Source organism: Oreochromis aureus, linkage group 17 (assembly GCF_013358895.1).
Source record: "Oreochromis aureus strain Israel breed Guangdong linkage group 17, ZZ_aureus, whole genome shotgun sequence".
NCBI classification, from domain to species: Eukaryota; Metazoa; Chordata; class Actinopteri; order Cichliformes; family Cichlidae; genus Oreochromis; species Oreochromis aureus.
Window position 1 is genome coordinate 126,212 of NC_052958.1, and position 22,680 is coordinate 148,891.

The following is a 22,680-nucleotide window of genomic DNA, read 5'->3' on the forward strand; positions in this document are numbered from 1 at the left end:
CGAAAAATGCATATAAAAAGAACCTCTGTCACGGCGGAGCAGCCAGGGGTGTTTGAGGTGTGGACCCTCAAAAAACGAAGTGTAACATAAGGCAATCTGTTTATTTAGGGTGATAACAAAGGCTAAGGCGAACTGAGGCAAAGAATAATGATGACCTAAACTGGGTACAACTAGAACGAGACAAGAAAACTATGACATGAACCTGAACAGAAGCATGAAAAACGGAGACTTGACATGAAAAATCCATAGACATGAGGCGAGCAGACGACCTGACACTTAACAGAGGGACGCAGAGGACTTAAATACACCGAAGGGTAACGAGGGAAGTGGAAACACCTGGGAAAACGCAGCACACACAACAACACAAATGAACCTGAACACCAAAGGGGAAGCAAAACTAAACACACTGAACATGGAAACACAAGACTTTCAAAATAAAACAGGAAACATGGAGAGACGTAGACATGATAACACAAGCTTGACAACATGGAACACAAGACAGACTGGGGAGACATCGAACACAAGGAGAGACATGGGAACAGATAAGGGAGACATAAGCACTGACATAACTAAAAGTAAAACAAACTACTCAGAGGACAGGAAGACTAGTAAATAAGGAGACACAGAAGAAACATAAACTAGGCTAAAACTCAATGAAGACAAACTAATAATAATATTAGAACTTAACATTATAGCAATATATAATAAGCAATAAAAAATTTAAAAAAAAACCTCAAAAATCCTGGGTCATGGACCGAGCCCCCTGACACTCTGGGTCTGCTCAGTAGAAGAATTGTATGAGATTATCCCTCTGAAATAAAAGTTTGGGCTAGAAAACAGACCCAAGTCTGTTAAATGCTAGGGACAATATGGTAACATAATGGCTGAGCATTACCATATATTATACCGCATATTTTACATATGTATTAACAGAAAGGGAACAGAATGGAAATAAAAGAGAGACTGAGAAAGAAAAACATGGACAGAGAGCTACTTGTACTAGTCAATATTTTGACTGTTTTGCCCTTTTTCCAAAAGTATATGCTTATAGACTGCTCAAAAAACATTGTTTGATGGACGTCTCGTTGCATTCTCAATCACCCAGGTAAATCACCAAAGGTTGATTCTGTTCATCTGGACGTAGAGTTCTCAGTGGGAGAAACATTTCGTCACTCATCCAAGTGGCTTCTTCAGTCTCAGCTGACTGAAGTTTTCCCCAATCTTATAAACAGTACAGCATAATGACTGAAACCAGCCCACTGAAGGAACAATGGGCTGGGAAGTGCTAGTTTCAGTCATTATGCAAATGTACTGTACCACTGAAAACGCTACGTCCAGATGAACAGAATCAACCTTTGGAGATTGTTTGTTGGAAATAAAAAAATTATCAACCTACAGAGGGTTAAATTCAAAGACACCCTACATCAAAGTCCATTTTGCAGAAATGTCATTGCAGCAACTCAAATTGTAAACACAGCTTTTGTGACGGCTGCTGATGGGGTTGCAAATTAATATAATGCCAATGTTCTTCACTGATAGGAAGTGACACACCAGCGTGCTCTTTAATTCACTCCTCCCCATAACACTCCTTTCCTTTCCTCCCTCTTCTCATTCCTTCTTACACTTTCGTTTCCCCCAGGAGAAGGACAGCGGGCAGCCGCTCACTACCAGCAAGCTGTGCGACTCAAACCGGCACATTACGTAGCCATGGTAAACCTGGGCCGTCTGCTCCGATCGTCCAATGAGAATAAAGAAGCTGAGTCTTGGTACAAAAGGTGAGCAAAATAGTTTTTCTAAGAAGAGCAAAAGTATCTGTCAGTAAAAGTACCTATCAGTGCTGCCGTGTGGCTAAAAATGAGTTTCACATACATGTTCAGAACATTCAGAATTGACAGGGATCAAAAAATACTAGAATCCTCAATGCACGACAGGAATACACTCGACAGAGCCTTACAAGAAAATTTTTAGCAGAGTTTCAAAACTCTGTTGTTCAGCTCCTGTCAGAAAAACTCTCTCATATAGTGAGACACTCAGAGCGGCAAGTTTAACACGTTTCTTCTTGTGAAAGGGAGCGAAAGTCTTTGCCAGTGCTCGTCAGGGCGATCCTGTCGAGCCTTTTTATTGTCATGGTGTGCTGTGGCAGGCAGGATGTAGGACCCAAACGCAGGACCCAGAGACAGAATGATAAACTAAAAGAGGCATCTTTATTGCACTGTAGCAAAAAGCATAATAGAAGCAAAAATCCAATCCGGACTAGACCCTGAACAAAGGGAACACGGAGCACAGGGACAGGAGTAACAAACTGGAACATGAGACACGACTGACTGGGGAACAAGAAAATAAACATGACAGAACTAAACCTACACTAAACATGAGGGGCACAGGAACCAAACCTTAGAACTAGAGATCACAAGACAAAGAAGAACTAGAGAGTTAGAAATACAAAACAGAAACCAAAACACTAGCAGTCATAAGCCACGATGAAAATCGCAGATCAATAATAGTACGAAACTCAAAACACTGTGTCACCGACCCAGGACCGTGACATTTATACATTTCTTTAATCTTGTTCTGGGAAAAGAAATGTGTCAAAAGAAATCAGTTTACTTACACATCGTGCTAGAATACCAGCTTGTAACCAATCCCCAGCTCTGTCTGTCTTGGTCGTTGTGTCCTTGGGCAAGATACTTCACCTACCGCCTACTGGTGTTGACCAGAGGGGCCGATGGCGTGATATGGCAGCCTCGCTTCTGTCAGTCTGCCCCAGGGCAGCTGTGGCTACAACTGTGGTTTGCCTCCACCAATATTGCTCTATATTTATAAATTCCAGGTCATACAAATGAATGAGGGGTCATCGAAGCACCATTCTTTTCCAAAATGCTTTTCCTGAAGTTGTTGAGTGTTGTTGCATGCCGATATCCAGTCCCCCTTTGCTATGTAGCATATCACCTGTGAGGGCAGCTGTTTTTGGATCAGTATCTGTTGAGGTTTGTGCTGTGGCAGGCCCAAATGCAGGACTTGTACATGTAAAGGTAAACTCAAAGCGGCAGTTTTATTTGCTGGGAAAAACTTTCACACTGAATACTAGAAACTCAAACCAGAAAAGTTACCACGGACACTGAAATCACCAAATAGAATCCAAGCACAAACTTTTGGGTTTTCTACAGGGTGGGCCATTTATATGGATACACCGTAATAAAATGGGAATGGTTGGTGATATTAAAGTCCTGTTTGTGGCACATTAGTATATGTGAGGGGGCAAACTCCTCAAGATGGGTGGTGACCATGGTGGCCATTTAGAAGTCGGCCATTTTGTAAGTGGTAAGAAACTTGTAAATAACTGATGAAAGAATAAAGTTACGTTGAAACCAAGCACAGCATTGTTTTTCTTGTGACATTACCAATAAGTTTGATGTGTCACATGGCCCTCTTCCTATTGAAAAAAAGTTGTATCCAAGATGGCCGACTTCTAAATGGCCACCATGGTCACCACCCATCTTGAGGAGTTTGCCCCCTCACATATACTAATGTGCCACAAACAGGACTTTAATATCACCAACCATTCCCATTTTATTACAGTGTATCCATATAAATGGCCCACCCTGTAGATGTTTCCTAGATGGCATCTTGGCTCATTGTGTAGACTGGGGCATCAAACTCATTTCGCGGGCCACATACAGCCCACTTTCACCTTAACTGGGACAGACCAGTGAAATTCCCTTTTCTGTAGAGAATATGTCTGTGAAGGTTCTCAGTCATCCATGAGCTTGGAAAGAAAAGCGTCTGGACTACTTTAAGTTTCTTCAAGTTTCTTCATTCTTTTATCCAAGGATTTTCTTCAGCTCTGAGAGCAACTGGTGAACAGTTCTGGATTTTAAGCCCTATGGGTGTGTGTCCCTAAGAGGGTCCTGGACCCCCTATTGGTCCTCTACCGAATCACATGAAGTAAAGTGTGAAAACGATTTCATAAACTATGGATTTTCATCACCCTCCCAGTCATTTTCCTGCTGCTGGCCTCCCCCTCCCAAACAGCAGGTTAGAGGGTTTTTTTTCTTGTGCACGGCATCGGTCAGTGTCTCTGGAAAATGGATAGGAGAGATGATAAAATCCAGCTCGAATGATGAAGCAGGAAAAAATTTCTCCGAAAATGGGACACTTGGAGCGGTGGGTTTAATGCCTTTATTCTCTTTCAAAGGAAGAAACGGCAACATAGTTAAAGTCTGTCTGAGTGCTCTTCAGGGCGATCCTGCTGAGCCTTTTTATGCGTCTCTCTGTTCATACACTTGTTCTGGGAAAAGATTTGTGTCAAAATAAATCAGTTTAGTTACACTGCGTGCTGGAATACCAGACAGCAGAGAGAGACATAACATGGAGTGAAGCACAGAGAGAGAGGGACTCTTGTTCTTGTGGTCTGAACTAGGACTGGGCGATATGGCCCAAAATTCATATCACGATATTCTTTAGCTGGATGGCGATATACGATATATATCTCGATATTTTTTTAAAGCCATAAAGTAAGAACAAAAAGAGAGTTCTTAGTCAAAGCTGTGTCCCAGATGTCACACAGGCACTTTTATTAACATAAAGTGTAGATGTACATGAAAAAATTACTCAGAAATATTTATTAAATAATAATGCTCCACAAATAAAATAAAACAATATTGTTTTTGTGTATAACAAAAAGCTCACAATTGTGCAGTCAAAATGTAAACTAAAAAGACGCTGAGCATAGGGCTGTTCGATATAACGATATATATCGGATGACGATAGGAAACGATAGACGTTTTTATATCACACTATCATTTAAGCACCTGTTTTTACGCGTTGTCGTTAGCAACCATGACGGTAAAACAATGGCGTTGCTCCGCCGTCCGCTTGTTTGTTTTGCATATTAACCTTTCACAATAAAGCTCAAGATCCTGTTGAGACTTTTCAAAATAAACTGAATCACGTGAAAGATGCGTGAGTATTTACGGATGAGAAGCAAAAAAGAGCCGCCAGGTGCTAAAAAATAAACCTTAGACTCAAACGTTAGAACAGGCTTTTCCCCGCAGCACGCTGTGTAATAAATACTCACAAAGAAAACAGCGGCTGTTACAACTTGTGTCTAAAAATGTATCGTTTCAGCATCGGTTAAAAGTCTCAACTCCAGGTACACGACGCCCAGCTGAAAACACTTCATGTAAGTCGAGCTGCCTGAGATTCACAGAATTTACAGAAAATGTTAAATTTTTGTGATTTATATCGTTATCGGGACGATGTCCTGTATCGGGATATGAGATTTTGGTCATATCGCACAGCCCTAGCTGAGCATAATAACAAAGACAGACAGATTTCACAGCTGCTCCAACTTCTACTGCGTGACTGACAGCCTTGAGTTTGAAATCCTCTTCGTAACCATGTCTCTGAACAGGTGCCATTTATGGTCCTTATACACATACAATACTGTAATATTACGTTGAAGCACAGTACGTATCACTCCGCGAGGCTCCTGACTACGGTAGCCGTAATGCTCCGACAATCCATCAAGCGGTGCGGCTTCGTAGCTTACCAAAGTCAAACTAAAACATTTTTTGACAGATTGCTGAGTGCTGTGTATCACATAAAACCGGTTCGAGGTCAGTAAGCACAACCAGAATTCATACATAAGGTGCACTGTCAATTTTTGAGAAAATGAAAGGATTTTAGGCCGTGCAGCCCCCGTGCATGGGGCTGCACGGCATCAACGCGTTAACGAAGTTTGCTCGTTAACGCGTTGACGCTGTCCAGCCCCACGCATGGGGCGATCCGCGGTAATTCGTTAACGGAGATTTGCCACATTAATGCAGTTATGGCATTAACGTCATTCTAACGAGATTAACGCTACCAGCACTAAAATAGTAATCTCCAAATGTTTTCTTTTTACCGACCAGCTCCTCTTTGATAGCTGCCGTGTCCATCTTGTCGTTGCCTGCAGGTGAAGCGATGGGGGAGGGGGAGTTGTGTTCAGTGAAGGAGAGAGGCGAGGCAGAGTAACGTTGCATAGAGACAAAAGTGGACGAAAGAGAGGCAAACTAGCAGTTCCACAACTATAATTATAACGTAACATAGACTATCAATATAAACGATATTGTCACATCTCATATCTCGTATCGATATATTTAAAAACTTGATATATCAGCCAGTCCTAGTCTGAACCCAGAAACTAAATTGATATTGGCAAATTTTTGACCTCAAATTACTGAAACACTTTTAAGCACGATTGCTCAGTTGTTATCACTTTGCTTTGAGGCACCTGCTGTTGTTGTGTTTTGTCATTGTATGAATAAAATTGAATTGAATTTTGCTTCATGCATGGATTTCTTTGAGGAACTTTGAGTCCTTGACCGAGGCATAGACCTATAACTGGAATTAGACCCTGGAGGTTCCCACTGGTCCTAATATTTAGGATGGGTTAAGAGAACAAACTACAAATGGGGATCAAAAAGCTGGCTTCTTTCTGGGACCCTTTAAAGTTGTGATATTCAGATGAAGTACTCCAGGGTTTACAACAAGTTTGTATATAGAGTGGGTCATGTACAGGTCCGAGTCCCCTGCACAGAAACCCTGATATCCATCCAACCATTAGTTTTTGCATAATAAAAAAGTTTAAAATGCATACAATAAAGTGCTTTCTTGAATTATGTGTGAATGGGTAAATGAGGTTTAATACAGTTGTTTTCAGATGCCAGTCTGTCTACCATTGAGAGTCTCTAATCACCACCATTGAGAGTCTCTAATCACCTCCATTGAAAACCATGACCTTTGACCTTTATATGAAGGGCACTGCAGGTGACAAGGAAGGTGGACATTCTGACACCACTTGGAGCATTATACTACAACACAGGTCGCTACGAGGAGGCTTTGCAGGTGTACAGAGAAGCTGTGGCCCTGCAACCGGAGAGCACCGACATCTGGCTGGCTCTCGTGAGTAGACATACATACTTAGACTTACTAAGAATAGCATTTAGTTTCTTGTGCGTAGGTTGGAAAGGAGACCACGTGCTAACCATAACTTGTTTCACACAAAAACTCTATGTATGTTTCAGGCTCAGGTTTTAGCAATGGCTGGTCGTACCAAAGAGGCAGAGAAGATGATGCTCGATGTCATATCCAGAAAAGGCAACTGCATAGAATGTTACCGCCTCCTGTCTGCAATCTACAGCAAGCGTGGCAACTACACAGAGGTAGGTATCGCCTCTGCTTTTCATAAAAGCAACTGCCAATGATCTTTCTGAATCTGTTGTGTTAGCACCAGCAGCGTGTACGGCCGTCAGTGTTTCGTTAATATATGACCCAGTTTGACAGAAGAGATGGTAAATGGACTGGTAGTTATATGGCGCCTTTCTACTCTAACTGAGCACTCAAAGCACTTTTTAGTACAAGCTACAGTCACCCTCAAAAATATTCATACAAGTGTCATCAGGACACTTGTATCCACTGACACTTCGATGCATTGATATCTTGCCTAAGGATACTTTGACATGTGGACTGGAGGTGTTTGGAAGACTCCTCCAGTCTGGCAGACCACCCAGCAACAGCCACTCCTTCGGCACATCTTACCAATCAGCCAAGTCTGGAGTATGGTGTTATGATTCGTGTGTTGAATGATGATACGGGAATGTATGCCTTGCACAAACCAAGGTGGTAGAGAAACCAGATTTATATACAGTACAAGACTGAACGTAAGTTTATATGTATGTAGATGTGTATGTGTAGGAGAAAAACCTCCTAACATATGGGTAAGACGCTGTTATGCATTCTAAAATCATACACCATACACCTGAAAGTCCCGAAAACACATTGTGAATTCTGTCTCGAGTCTACGGATGTGTCCATGTATTTCCGCGGTGCTGATGCTGCGCTGAGCGGGCAGCTCCTGAAGCATTTGAAGTGTCGGAATGTGGAAATTTCAACATCGCTTGAAAAAACTGCCAGCTAGCAACGTCCCTCTCACCGGTAGGCTAAGTGATTTTTAGCCAATTATAAGTTGAATCTGGTAGTTGGGGTTGTTAGCTAAGATATCATCATTAAGAAGCGGCACAACTAATGTGTCTATGAGAGCTAATTTGCGATGTGCACCGCTGGCCCGGCCATTTATTTTTAATGCACCTTCTCAGATTAATTCACTGCATGTTGTGCCCAGGGCTGGACTGGGACAAAAATTCGGCCCGTGCATTTTGACCACCAGGTATTATAGGAAAACCCATAAAGCCTTTGAAAGAAAACAAATGCTGTTGTGACAGTGATGTACACTGTCTTGTTGGTATATGTATGATTTCTATACATTTTACATCAGATAAAAACTTTGGTTGTAAGATTCAGATAATTATTTATTAAAAGCGAGACATTTTAAATGAGAATAATAAAGAAAAGTATTTCTCTGTGCCCCCCTTTCCCTGTTAATGCCCTACCTGCCCCCCTGGCAAAACTTTGCTAGACCCGCCCCTGCACAGTTACCAGCTGTCAGCTACATAGAAAAGGATCCTGGTGTTATTTGTCTCTCAGAAACAGTTCATAACTTCCCTTCAACTCATTCATGTGACCTAAAAGGTAAACCTGTTTCTCCATCACCTGTTCAGCTCTGATGATTCAGTAAGGACATCTCCTGGTTTCATCTTCATGTTTTCCTCTCACCTCATATCCAAACCAACATGATGACCAGCAGCTTTTACAGCTGTGGCTCCAACAAACATCAGCTGATACTAGAAATTAATATGAAATAAATTCTAACAACAGCTGATCAAGCTTAAACGTGCTGCTGTTGCTTAACGCGACATCCGCTGGTTTCCTCTTTCTGGTGCAAAGTGGGCGATAAACAAACAAGAGAGAAAAGTCGATCAGCTGATCATTGATCAGTGTCATGATTGAAGTAGCAACAGGAGAGGGAGGGGGAGAGAATGAGAGAAGAGGCAGCTGACAGCGTAAAGATGCAGAATAACTCTTTTTTTCATTCTAGCTGAAGTCCGGGACAAACTGTGTTCCTTCTCACCTCAATACGAAACGCGTAATATTTTCTGGGGTTTTTTTTTTTTTTTTTGCCTGTCCCGTTTGGCTCTTTTGCCATCAGAATTATTGTCTAAAGACAAAGAAAGATGTCCAACGGATTTACTTTACCAAATGGACCATCCCAGCCTTGCCGTAATGGTCTATTTGATTCACCTTTTATTGTTTATTTTATTTTATTTTCACTTGCTAAATACGGGACAGACTTGACTGGAGAAAAGAAAGGGGAGAAAGAAAGAGGGAAAGAAAAACAGTGGAGAAGAGGGACGGGGATAAAGGGCAAAAAACAAAAACCAACAAAATAAGCAGACAAAAAATACATATATCGATCACCTGGATCACCTGTTGAGAAAGAAAAAAGAAAACAAGCAGAAGAAAAAAAAAAAAGAGCAACATAATAAACAACATCACAATGATCTATGGGAATATAACAGTAAATACTAAATATTAAACATTATTGTGCAGCACGTAAGATCGACAGCGCACAGTGTGCTTTGACGTAGGAGCCAAAGAGGGTGTAGTTTGTGTGTGTGAGCACCCGTGTGTACACCTGCGAGCATGAACGCGCTTGTTTTTAAAAGGTTCCTTCATGTAATGATCTGCTAGAGGGTGTGGGGGGCCACAGCCCCGTCTTCCAGGGCATGAAGCAGGTATGGAGGAGATCAAGACTCCAGACATCCAGAGGCCCCCAGAACACAAGAGACCAAGGAAGACCAACAGAGGGCAGCCGCTATCCCAGAAAGAGCTGAGGAGAGCCCCAGATGAGGGGTCGCTCAGCAGCCGCGGAGCAGAAGCCAGGGGGGGTTGCAGTGACGTGCCCATGAGCTCCACCGGCAGCCAGCTGTGCCAGAGTGACCGAGCCCCAGGCCGAGAGGCCGAGGGCACCCCACCCCCGAAGTGGCCCGAGCGAGCCCCAGGGTCCAGGCCCCGACAAGCAGCCACTAAGGAGTGAGCCGGTGGGTACCTGGACGCCCATCCCCGGACACAAAGAACCACCAACGCACCGATATCTGAGGGCGTCTGCCACTGGCAGGGGTAATATTTTCTCTAAATGCGGAGCGATTCCGTCTTTTTACGGGATGGTTGGCAACTCTACTAATCTTATGAATAAAATTAAGTTCACTATCAGTAACATCACAGCACCCACCCAGCTGTATAGAAACTCCATCATGCTAGCTAGTACACAGTACGAGTTATTGTAACTGACGGTAAAAAGTCAACACAACGAAAATAAACTCCACCTAAACTTGGTTTATATCTGACCCAGATAGACTGCAGGTCATAACTTCTTACCTGAAGTTCAGTTCACCTGACACTCGGACCGGCGGCCGCCTTGGGTCTCTCCTCCTCCTGCCTCCCCTTTCCCTCATCCACCTGCTGGCCTCTGTGGAAGCGCCGCCACAGCCACCACAGCCACCACAGCCACCACCAAACAACTGAGTTCTTTTTACACATCAGCCAGCATCTGGCCAATCCACCACCTTTCATTGTTTATACTGTTACCAAAAAAAAGAAAAAAAAATCATCGGTCCATAAAAATGAAAAATCACCATCCACCAATCACCAGTCCAGCTATGGTCGTGCCATCAGTTAACCCTTCGCGCGCCAGCTGTGGCACAGGGTTGCCGACCCCTGGCCTACACAGACCTACAGTCAGACTAGCATGTAGAGTTCGACAAGTCTGTTCACCTGCAGTTTATATATACTGTGTGTGTGTGTTCGTTCCAGGCTCTGGAGGCTTTGGACAAGGCCCTGCAGCAGAATCCCAGTGACCTGACAGTGAGAGCAGAGCTATATTTCTCCAAAGGGAACCAGCTCAGAGAGATGAACCAGCTGGACCGAGCCTTCGAGGTGCTACAATCTGTACTCTCTGTCACACACAGACTTATCGTCTTTCCCCTCTCATATTTTTCTCTCGTTTTCTTCCTGTAAGCAACATGGATTTTCTGTAGCTGCTGCTGATGACTCTGTGTCTTTGTTTGATTCTGTGATGCAAACAGTAATGTAAGAAACCATACCAGGTAGAAAATTACATGGTCTGCAACTGTGCTTAATGCTAACTCAGTCACAGTCACTTTTACTTTTAAACAAAGTATTTTTCTGGTCTTTTGGGCTAATTTTCTCAAGATATTTATAACAAATCACTAAATTTGATCAGCAAAACTGTTTTTTAGACTCACAAGTCAAAGCGAAATCAAGTTGTCTTGTAGAGTGGTTTTCCTCCCACTACAGCAGGGGTGGGGAACTCCAGGCCTCGAGGGCCGGTGTCCTGCAGGTTTTAGATGTGTCCTTGGTCCAACACAGCTGATTTAAATGGCCAAATGACCTCCTCAACATGTCTATGAGTTCTCCAGAGGCCTGGTAATGAACTAATCATTTGAATGTGTGTTGACCCAGGGTGAGATCTAAAAGGAAAAAGGGAGCTTTTAGAGGTTTCTGACAGAGGTTTATTCACTAACAGTACTAGATGGTAACTAGTGCTTTTTAATAAGCAGCTAACAGCACAAAGCATATCTAACCTCTGGCTAAAATAGCAGTTTAGCCAGAGGTTAGATATGTCAGAGTTTTAGAATCCTCTATAGACTGTGTACAAAAGATGGGGTTGAAAAACAACTGTCACAGTAGCTTTAAGTTGCATTCAAGTTTAATTCTTAAAGTTTGACAGCACAGAGTACAGCAACACAGTTTATACAGAGTAAATCCTGAAATTATGGCATAATAACTACACATACGTACGTACGTCTGAGGTTTGTTTTGACCAATGTTATATGGACCAGGTTTTCAGACCTGGAATCTTTGGCAAAAAGAAAGTGTGTTTGCCCAGACACATTTGAGTGTTATTCAGTGGTAGCTATGATTTCATATAAAGTGGGATGATTACTGGCAATTGTACCAATCATTTCTTGTCTAGAATTTATTCCTCAGCTGAGATCTGAGGTTACACTGAGTGGAGGTAATGACTAAACCTGTGAGACCAGGAAAGCAACAGCACCACAGAGACTCTACTGGAAGGGTTTATTAAAGATATATCCAAGCTGTGCCACTGAACAGAAACGTTATTACAGGGACGCCAGACTGGGCCACATGCAGCCCACTTTGACCTTATTAGGCCAAACAAATAAAACTCCCCTTTCTTTCCCCTTTCAGTGTAAAGGTGTTTAACTACACATGTAATCCCATTTAATGTAATAAGACGTACAATTTCAACAGTGCATCTGTTTTTCTGCTAGAGATGAAGAGATACTGCTCCAGTAAATGCACAATTCAGTAAAAAGGACAAGATGTTACAATCCCTGATAATGCATTGCTTTAGATGGAGAGACTCTTGAGGGATGGCTGTTATGAGGAAAGGCAGCCCAGAAACTTTGCCAGCAGCACGCATCATTGTGTGCCTCAACTTTCGGTCTTTTACCCAAGCTCATCTGCCATTTTCCTTCCTTGGTTAGGTTTTGGGATTAGAGATCTGATTGAGCTTATCATTTTAAAATTTGGGACACATCGTCAGTAGTGGACCTTGGATTCATTGGGTGTTTCGGCCATTATCACTAGACACCCTCATCCAAGGAGGCCCTATCTATTCACTGCAACTGAGGAATACTTAACTCTTTAGCATTTATGGAACCTAACTTCTTCAAAGGGACAGAAAAGGTGATAGAGAGAAGTAAGACAAAAGGGACAAGATAGGAGAGAGCAGAGAGGAGAGCCAGAAGGGGAGAGCCAGAAGGGGGGCGCCCGATCTGGCTTCCCAGACCTCCCTGCCGGATCGGGCTGTAAGCTCTACCTCCCCGCTGCCTCCCAGAAAAGGGAAGAAGAGCAGAGGGGAGAAGAGTGGAATATTTCTTTTCTCTCGCGGTTAGCTGACTGCCTTAGCTGCCCAAGTGATGTCAGCCCTTTCTAACCATAGCCAGTGACTGGTCCTCGCAGCAGTGTTAGCTAGTTCTCTTATAGCCTGCCGTTGCGCCTGTCCTCTGATCCCAATCTCTTTAAGCAGTTTTGCTGTTGTACTGGCAACAAAGCCCCTGCACCCCACTTCCACCGTGTGCACCTTGATCTTCTAGCCTAAATAAATAAATGTGTAAAATTACAGAAAAAATCGTGCTCAGAAAATGTCCTTTTCTCCCCACGCTGTGAATCCACTGTGAAAAATAGAAATTTCTTTAGTGGATAATGAAAAAAGAGGAACTTTTCTGTGACTTAATTGTTATTGTTTATCTATTAATTATCGGTGTAGTTTTAAGTTTAATTGCAATGGTGGAAATCTTTATCAGTAGGAAATGATGTAAAACCTATGTCCAAAATATGCTGTGCTGTGTGCTAAAACTTTATTCTCTACAATGTGCATAGCATTTGTAACTGCTCCCACAACAAAGTCTCAGATTGTCTACGATGCACGGTCCACCCAAAGTCATTCAAGAGGTTTTTTTTGCAGTTATTTTTGCTTAATTTCCTCAGTCATGTACAGTGGCTTGCAAAATAATTCGGCCCCCTTGAACTTTTCCACATTTTGTCACATTACAGCCACAAACATGAATCAATTTTATTGGAATTCCAGGTGAAAGACCAACACAAAGTGGTGTACACGTGAGAAGTGGAACGAAAATCATACATGATTCCAAACATTCTATACAAATAAATAACTGCAAATAAATAACTGCAAAGTCTATCAGAAACGCTGATGGACTGAAAAAGAAACTGGAAGAAACAGGGGTGGGGTGGTTGTGTAGGGTGGGGGTCATCTCAGGTCACTGAAGCTTCAAAGAAGGCCAAGTCTGTGCACGTGGGATGTTTTATTTCACAGCATCAGCACAGTGTCTAAAGAAGCCAATGTGAGGCTAAAAGCCTGAGAAGCATTTTGAACTTTACACTTTTAATCAAACACACTTGTTTATAATATCCTAATTTTAATCTCTTACTACCTGTTGTATTCTAAAACTGAAGGCCCCATCTTATCTTAATGACCTCATAGTACCATATCACCCTATTAGAGCACTTCGCTCTCACACTGCAGGCCTACTTGTTGTTCCTAGAGTATTTAAAAGTAGAATGGGAGGCAGAGCCTTCAGTTTTCAGGCCCCTCTTCTGTGGAACCAGCTTCCAGTTTGGATTCAGGAGACAGACACTATCTCTACTTTTAAGATTGGGCTTCAAACTTTCCTTTTTGCTAAAGCATATAGTTAGGGCTGGACCAGGTGACCCTGAATCCTTCCTTAGTTATGCTGCAATAGACGTGAGGCTGCCGGGATTCCCATGATGCATTGAGTTTTCCTTTCCAGTCACCTTTCTCACTCACTATGTGTTAATAGACCTCTCTGCATCGAATCATATCTGTTATTAATCTCTGTCTCTCTTCCACAGCATGTCTTTCATCCTGTTTTCCTTCTTTCACCCCAACCAATCACAGCAGATGGCCCCGCCCCTCCCTGAGCCTGGTTCTGTCGGAGGTTTCTTCCTGTTAAAAGGGAGTTTTTCCTTCCCACTGTCGCCAAAGTGCTTGCTCATAGGGGGTCATATGATTGTTGGGTTTTTCTCTGAATCTATTATTGTACGATCTACTGTATAATATAAAGCGCCTTGAGGTGACTGTTGTTGTGATTTGGCGTTATATAAATAAATTCAATTGAATTGAAGGCACAGGATCTCCAGGATGCTGCCGAGCTGAAACATAAACATAAACATAACAACACAACACTTTATAAAATGGTATAAAGGTTGGCATATCATGTGATATGTCACAAATTATAGTTAAAACGTGTGTTTATCTTCCTGACTGATGTTTGGTGCTGTTTCTGACCACATGGATCCCTTCATGACTGTCTTTAAAGGTCTCTTCTAGCCAGATAATGTCATGGAGTCAAACTGGACTCAATAAGTTATTGAAACCAATGGCAGAGAATTTAGTGCAGTTTGATTACAGCGCTCCATCAAAATTTGTGTCTTCTTTGAATGGTCAGATCTTACAAATTGAGTTCAGAGAAGTGTAGGAACCCCACTCTCCAGATCTGAACCCAGTAGTGAACCTTTAGGATGTGTTACTGTGGGTTATGTGGCTTAGGTATAACCGTAGCCTACACCAGCTGACCGACTAACTATTAAGTCTGGTTGATTCTGTTCATCTGGACCGTCTAGATGAACAGAATCGACCTTTTGGGATTTATCTGGATGATTGAGCATGCATCAATACATATTAAGTCCGGTCACACTTCTGCTGTTAGAAATCTTGGGAATGGAAAACCCAGAGTTGTAGCTGCTGCTATCAGTTGGTAAATTTACCAGTGAGCCTTTGAGTAATTTTCATAAAGCAACTGAAGCAACCAGGTACAAACCTTGCAGCTTTGTACCTGGTTGCATTATAACAAAATAATATGTGTTTACCTGAGATTTGCCCCCAGCGATGACTGATTCCTCTTCTCTATCACCAGAGTTACAAGCTTGCTGTTGAGCTCAAACCAGACCAATCACAGGCCTGGATGAACATGGGAGGAATTCAGCACATCAAGGTAGAAAAGACACATTTAAAATCTGCCAATACAACTGAACACTCCTGACAAACTTTACATGTATCCAACATCCGCGAGCATCAGCATGTACTGTGATGTTTATGCTATATAAAATTCTGTCCACTCTCCCTCACTCTCTAAATCACTACTGGGGTGGTTGCCCAAGGTGTCTGCTGGCTCGTACTGCCCAAGTCTTCCACTACAGAAACCATGTTAGAGGCTGACAGAGACCAGCAGCTGTCCTTGGGAAATGGGCCTTGTTGGACCCATCCACCGGTTTGAGCCCAAACCGCACGTCCATTTATTTCACCCCATTCATGGTGTTCACTCACCCCCTTCTGTCTCAAGAATTTCATGGAAACATGCATAACAGCTGTGAAGTTGGACTACACATAAGCTGGTAGCAGAAACAGTGTCGTGTTGTGCTGTGATTTTGATTCAGGTCAGGCAGATTTAAACCCAGCTTAAAATGACCTCAACCTAATGGCAGAGCTCAGCGGCAGCAGGCAGGACTAATGTGAAATCAGATTTGTAATGTGTGTGTGTGTGTGTGTGTTTGTTTAGGGAGATTATGCAGCTGCCAGGATGTACTACCAACGCGCCCTCCTTCTCAGTCCTGGTTCCAAACTTCTGAAGGAAAACCTAGCCAAGCTGGACCGACTGGAGAGGAGACTGACAGGGGCTGTGTAGACTGGTGCCAGTGACATGACACAGTGGGACAAACACTTGCTCTGGAGCCCAAACACCACCCATTAAGACTGTTGAATAAACCTAGTCTGTTACAATGATGGGCTGCGTGTAGGAGAGAAAAGAAGTAGGGTGAACCTTCAAAGAGACTGGCCCCCAACTACAGGCCCAAAGCCTTTCCTGAAGGATACAAAGAGAAGCTGGTAAGAGCTCTGTGCATTACCAGCCTGCATCAGCTTTTCTTCAACATGCACATCTGCTTTCAATATTTGGGTTTCATTTTCTTTAAGGCACTTGATCAGAGATTTTCCTGAGCTCTGTGCTCTGCCTTTGAAAATGATTCACATATTTATATTAATGCAATAAAAGTGTACAGATTTAATGAAGGGAACGAATGGGCAGGTATTTTCCTGACCCTAAGGTATCAATAATAAAATGATGTAGGTTCAGAAGTCACCTGTTTGCTTTGGGGATCTTTCAGCTCATGGACACGGAGAACATCAGAGTCCACTGTTTCATGCAAACAAACCGTGTCCCAACCTGACATAAGACACCTACACGTCACACGAAGACATTTTTGTGAATGAATGCCCATAAACGGAGGTGTATCGATTATTTTTATGCTTTTGCGTGAATTAATATTGAAGACAAATCTCAAATCAAGACCAAGTCTAACCTGACTGTTGGTAAGCCTCAGAGCCAAACATTTATGATGTTGGTAACTTCCAGCTTCTGAAAATTCCAAATCCCAGCCAGCAATGATTTCCATCTCCGTCAGTATCACAGCAAACCAACTCACATAAACTCTTGGAACGTGCTCTCATTTGGATTGTTGTTATTTATCAATTCAAAATGAAGCGTCTCAGCAAAGTTTTTGATTATTATTTTAAAATGAGTGGTAGTACAATGTGGCTTTGGACTTGGAATCAATCTGGCACATTTAATTCTGAACAACTCTGAAATTCAGCAGAGCAGCTGTTTGTTGAAACAGTGTCTTGATGCTCTGATATTGTATCCACGGGACACAAAAGTAGTCCCATTTCTGCTGTTACAGTTTATGGCTCCTGCCCTCCAGCAGCTGGGGACTTTCAGACTGCTAACTCTGAACCTCTCTGCAGCAGAAGGAAGTTTTAGTATGACTGGTTCCTTGTACATTGTTCAATGGTATGAGTGTAACAATGATATGATTGTATTCTCTGATACATTGAGTCCATCATCAAAAATCACACAGGCAGTGTTACGCTGTCTTGTTTGCAGCATTGTCTGTCCTCAGACGTTTAACTTTACATTTTTGGAAAATAAAATTTCCCAAACTCTAATTGAAAATGAGCAAACATCAGATGGTGAATAAAAATTTAAATAAGTTCATTACAGACATCAGATTACCTCTGTCTACGATGTTTTTTCAGCTAAGATAAGCAACGCACACCGCTATCATACTTGAGCTCCATTCTTGGGCCTCATGATTAAATCAGTAACTATCATCATCATCATCATCGTTTATTTGTATAGCACTTTAAGAACACACCAGGCAGTCCAAAGTGCTGAACAACACAGATCAAAACAACTACCAAATTAAAAATACGATAAAATCATTACATACAATAAAATAAATAAGGTGTCAGTTTCCTACAGAGTTAAAAGCCAGGGAATAAAAATAGGTTTTCAATCTGGACTTAAAGACCTGCACTGATGACACTTGTCTAATATGGAGGGGAAGGTTATTCCAGAGCATCGGAGCCACAATTGAAAAAGCTCGGTCTCCTCTGCATTTCAGCCGCGACTTAGGGACCGACAGCAACAGCTGCTCAGCTGAACGGAGCGAGCGAGGAGGAACATGTGGCTTCAGCAAATCAGATAAGTAGACAGGAGCCAGACCATTTAAAGATTTAAAAACCAATAAAAGGACTTTAAAACGAACCCTAAATTCAATGGGAAGCCAATGCAAGGAAGCCAGAACCGGAGTGATGTGGTCGAATTTCCTACTACCGGTTAAAAATCGTGCTGCCACATTTTGCACTAACTGCAGGCGTGACAAGGTGCCCGACCCAACCCCCTATTAAAAGGGAATTACAATAGTCCAGACGTGAGGTGATAAAAGCATGAATAAGAGTTTCCAAATTGGGTTTGGATAGGAAAGGCTTAACCTTCGACAGGCGTCTGAGGTGATAAAAAGCTGATTTTACCACCCCATTTACATGACCTTCAAAAGCACGGAATCAAGTTTAACACCAAGATTAGTGATTGAACTTTTCAGATGAGAGGTCAAATCACCAAAATCAACATCTGGGGTATCAATAGAACGATGCGGGCCATATAAAATTGCTTCCGTTTTGCGACCATTAAAATTCAAAAAATTATTTGCCATCCATAATTTAATATCGCTAAGACAGTCAAGCAGTGATTGACAAGGGGAGGTATCCAAATGACTAAAAGGTAAATAAAGCTGACAGTCATCGGCATACAAATGAAATGACACTCCGTGTTTACGAAAAATCGCACCAAGGGGGAGTAAGTAGAGCGAGAAAAATAATGGCCCAAGGATAGATCCCTGGGGCACACCCCAAAGCAGAGGGGCCACAGAGGAAGAGGCCAGTCCCAGCTTGACACAAAAACTCACACAAAAACACAAAAACTATATTAACTAAAGAAGATTATTTAAAGATCTGCGAAGTAAGTGGACCCCTTAAGTTTATATTTGTATAAACCAATGGGAAGTAAGGACAGATTCATTTGGATCCCACTCTGTTGGGATATTTAAGTGAAAATATGTGTAAAGCTCTCTTAAAATCTTATTATTCTGGTAACAGCTGCTTCCTCTCTAGATTACCTAAACCATATTTATCTGATCTCCACTTATGGCAGAAGCTAGAATAAACAGCCTGACGTCACAAGTCTTCAGCAAGTAGAATAAGCTAATGTGTCGGCTCCTGTGTGGAGCTCCAACTTATGGGTTCATGTGCAACATAACCTCTGAGGAATGCTGTTTGGCTGATCGTTGTGGTTTTATTGATTCTGTCGAGTGAATTTTATTGTGGCATGAGATGAAAGTGAAGTGACTAGTGCAGTGACTGGGTTGCACCAAGAAAATAAAATATATCTTTTATTAAATGGTGTTTGGAGTTGTTCTTCTTTTAAATGTCTAAGAAAAAAAACATGAAATATTCTCAGTAGCCCACACCAAAGTGTGTTCCCAAGGAACTTTATGGGCTCTTTGTTATATAGCACTTTTTTACTCTTCCAGGTTAGTGCCAGGAACGCTACAACACCAGAAAGATAAAATGTTCAAATGTGCCACCGGATAATATAAATTACACTGGGTGTGCCTAAAACAGACTTCCCTACTGCCTTTATTTAAATGTTTCCTGGAGGTTATGGGAATCCTCCCCAACCAAATAAAATAAGAAAAGACAGAGTTCAGCCGCCTCAAGGAATGCTTACTGGAACTGAAAATGAACCCCCGGAGAGTAACCACGTTGATGCGAGCCACCGCTGAGATAGGCAAGATATTTGCAAATTCTGTATTTCTTTCCAATTGTTCCATTTTTCTTTCACAGTTGTGGTTTAACATCTGATTCAGTTTATTTGTTACCACAAGGCCCAAGCTAATACATTTATCAGAGATAACATTAAAAGGAGTTGTCTGAAGAAATACCCCGTCGAACAATTTGTAGCAGAGGCATCAGTTTACTTTTTGTCCAATTTATGCTGTAGCCTGACAATGAACCAAAACTACTGATTAAATCTAGCGGAGGGGGAATGGAAGCCTCAGGGTTTGAAGTGTAAAGAACTATGATTCCTTCTCTCACTCCAACCAGTCGCAGCAGATGGCCCCGCCCCTCCCAGAGCCTGGTTCTGCCAGAGGTTTCTTCCTGTTAAAAGGGAGTTTTTCCTTCCCACTGTCGCCAAAGTGCTTGCTCATAGTATATTATGTATGTATATAATACATATTATTATTATTGTACGTTCTACTGTACAATATAAAGCGCCTTGAGGCGACTGTTGTTGTGATTTGGCGCTATATAAATAAAATTGAATTCATAGGGGGTCATATGATCGACGTCACCTCAAAGCACTTTATACTTTAAGGTAGACCCTACAATAATACATACAGAGAAGCCCAACAATCATATGACCCCCTATGAGCAAATGAGTTTATTTATATTGTCCTCAGTCTTATGTTAAAATCTGAAAAGGCATTAAACAATAACAAAAAAAACCCACAGAAAACCCCGCCTAATTTAGCACTTTCTCTGCATTGTTTTAGTAAGCTACAACTCAAACTCCTGCCGAAATACTAGCTGTGCAACGGATCACGGTTGATCCGTAATCCGAACCGATCCCACTCCACGGTTCGGCACGCACGTGATCCGAAGATTCGAAAAAGAAGGGAAAAAAGTATGTGTGTATGTATGGTGCGCGTGGTCAGTCTGTCCAACGATAGTTATGGCCAGCGCTAGCGGTCCAAGTGGAGGAGCAGAGGAGTTTGCGGTATTTAAGCAGCCCTTTGCTGCCCAATCCGACCGGGCTAAAGCTATTACAAAAGCTATTGAGGTGTTTAGCTGCAGGCGGGAGGCCGTATTCCGTTGCGCAAAACAAGGGGTTTAAAGTATGATGAACGTGCTTGAGCCCCGCTATGATATCCCGTTGCGCGTCCACTTTAATGGCAAGATCGTTCCAAGCATGTATGAGCAGGAAAAGTTTAAAGTTATGGCTGAACTGTCCCAGGCATCTTCGTTTGCCCCAACTACAAATGGGTGGAGCTCCAGGGCAACGGAAAGCTACGTGACCGCTCATTATATCACAGCGGAGTGCGATATAATGAGGAGTGTGTATTATTGTAGGGTCTACCTTAAAATATAAAGCGCCTTGAGGAGACTGTTGTTGTGATTTGACGCTTTATAAATAAAATTGAATTGAATTGAGTGGTAGTTGCAAAGCCCTATATTGTACCATAATTTGTTTTATATAATTGCGTTAATGAGTCTTGAGTTTAATGTTTTTAACAGGCAAAAAATACTTCAATAAGTTCTTTGCAAACTCCTTTGACTACTTCAATAAGTATTTCTTTTTTTGCTGATCCGAAAATTGATCCATGACTTAAAACCGTGATCCAATCCGAACCGTGAGATTTGTGATCCGTTGCACCACACACACACACACACACACACACTCTCTCACTCACTCACTCACTCACTCTCTGACATAATGGTTTCCCTTGCCCCTTACCCTAACCCAGTGGTTCCCAAACTTTTTTTGCTGGGCCCCCCTTGTTTAACAAGAAAAATGTTCGCGCCCCCCCTCCCAGCGTGCACGCGCACGCGCACACACGCACACACGCACACGCACAAACACATCCTTCAACCACACACACCCATATTTTGCTCCATTGCGGTTTATTTCACACCTCAAACATTTATTAAACAATTAAGCAAATACAAATAATCTGCAATAAATTACAGGTAGTAAGAAAATAAACTACCAACTCTTTTACGCTCCGTCCGCACCTACACGGGTATTTTTGAACGCGCAGCTGTATCGGCCACATGTAAACGGCGTATCGAATCACCGAGAACGGAGATTTTTTAAAACTCCTTTTTTTTGCGTTTACGTGTGGACAAGGAACACAGAGTTTGTCACGCAATGTCAAAGGTATGTGCCTTTTTCACGTCACACTGTGCGCCACGTTATTGTTTACATGAGATGAATTGCAGAATGGCAGATAGTCAGATTAACAGTAACAGTATTTTCTCTCTATCTGCAGGTTTTACAGGCTTACATATACAGGCCATTACTGTCCCTGCATTTAGAAAGGCAGAGGCATCACGGTGTAATTATTTTACATGTAGTTGTTTTTTTCCTGTGTAATAATGTTCAACATTGCTATCAATACATTTTCAAAAAACCTCTACAAAATGGGTTCAAAAACATAAACAACTGTGGGATACTGTTTGTCCGTGATTTGAACAGCCCAGCGCTGCTCCCGATGCAGGGAAAACTAATTCTGCAGGGAGACCTACCTCAGCACTTGTGCAGGTGAAGCCAAAGGGAAGATATGCTTCACCATATTTTCTAGTCTTTGGCTTAGAATGAAGTTGGTTTGGAAACATATTCAGCGATGCCTCATCTCCTGCTTTGCGTTTGTGTGGGCGCCCCGTGCTAGCAGTGTCCAAGCGTTGTTTTTGTTTTTGTTTTTTTTCCCTTTTCATGCTGCGCCCCCCCTGCAATAGCTCTGCGCCCCCCCTAGGGGGCGGGCCCCACACTTTGGGAACCACTGCCCTAACCCTAACCATCAAAAATGAATGCCTAACCCTAAACCTAACCATAACCTAATTGTAACCCTGACACTAAAACCACATTTTGAGCCTTAAAAATGCCTTTAAATGCCTTCAAAAAATGTGAGGACCAGGTTGTGTGTCCTCACAAGTGACTGCTGGTTCTCACAAGTATAGTAGAATGCAGATTTCGGTCC

General features: G+C 42.3%; 1 protein-coding gene across 1 annotated transcript in view; it reads left to right on the forward strand.

Annotated features, from left to right (window-relative positions):
• Window positions 1–18,824, forward strand: part of tmtc1 (transmembrane O-mannosyltransferase targeting cadherins 1) — an 83,169-nt gene extending 64,345 nt beyond the window's left edge. Inside the window, 6 exon segments of the mRNA XM_039601018.1 lie at window positions 1,640–1,775; window positions 6,801–6,945; window positions 7,068–7,205; window positions 10,753–10,875; window positions 15,444–15,521; window positions 16,086–18,824. Of these exon segments, the coding sequence (XP_039456952.1) occupies window positions 1,640–1,775; window positions 6,801–6,945; window positions 7,068–7,205; window positions 10,753–10,875; window positions 15,444–15,521; window positions 16,086–16,211 (746 nt within the window). The 3' untranslated portion in view covers window positions 16,212–18,824.
• Window positions 18,825–22,680: the final 3,856 nt, after the last annotated feature.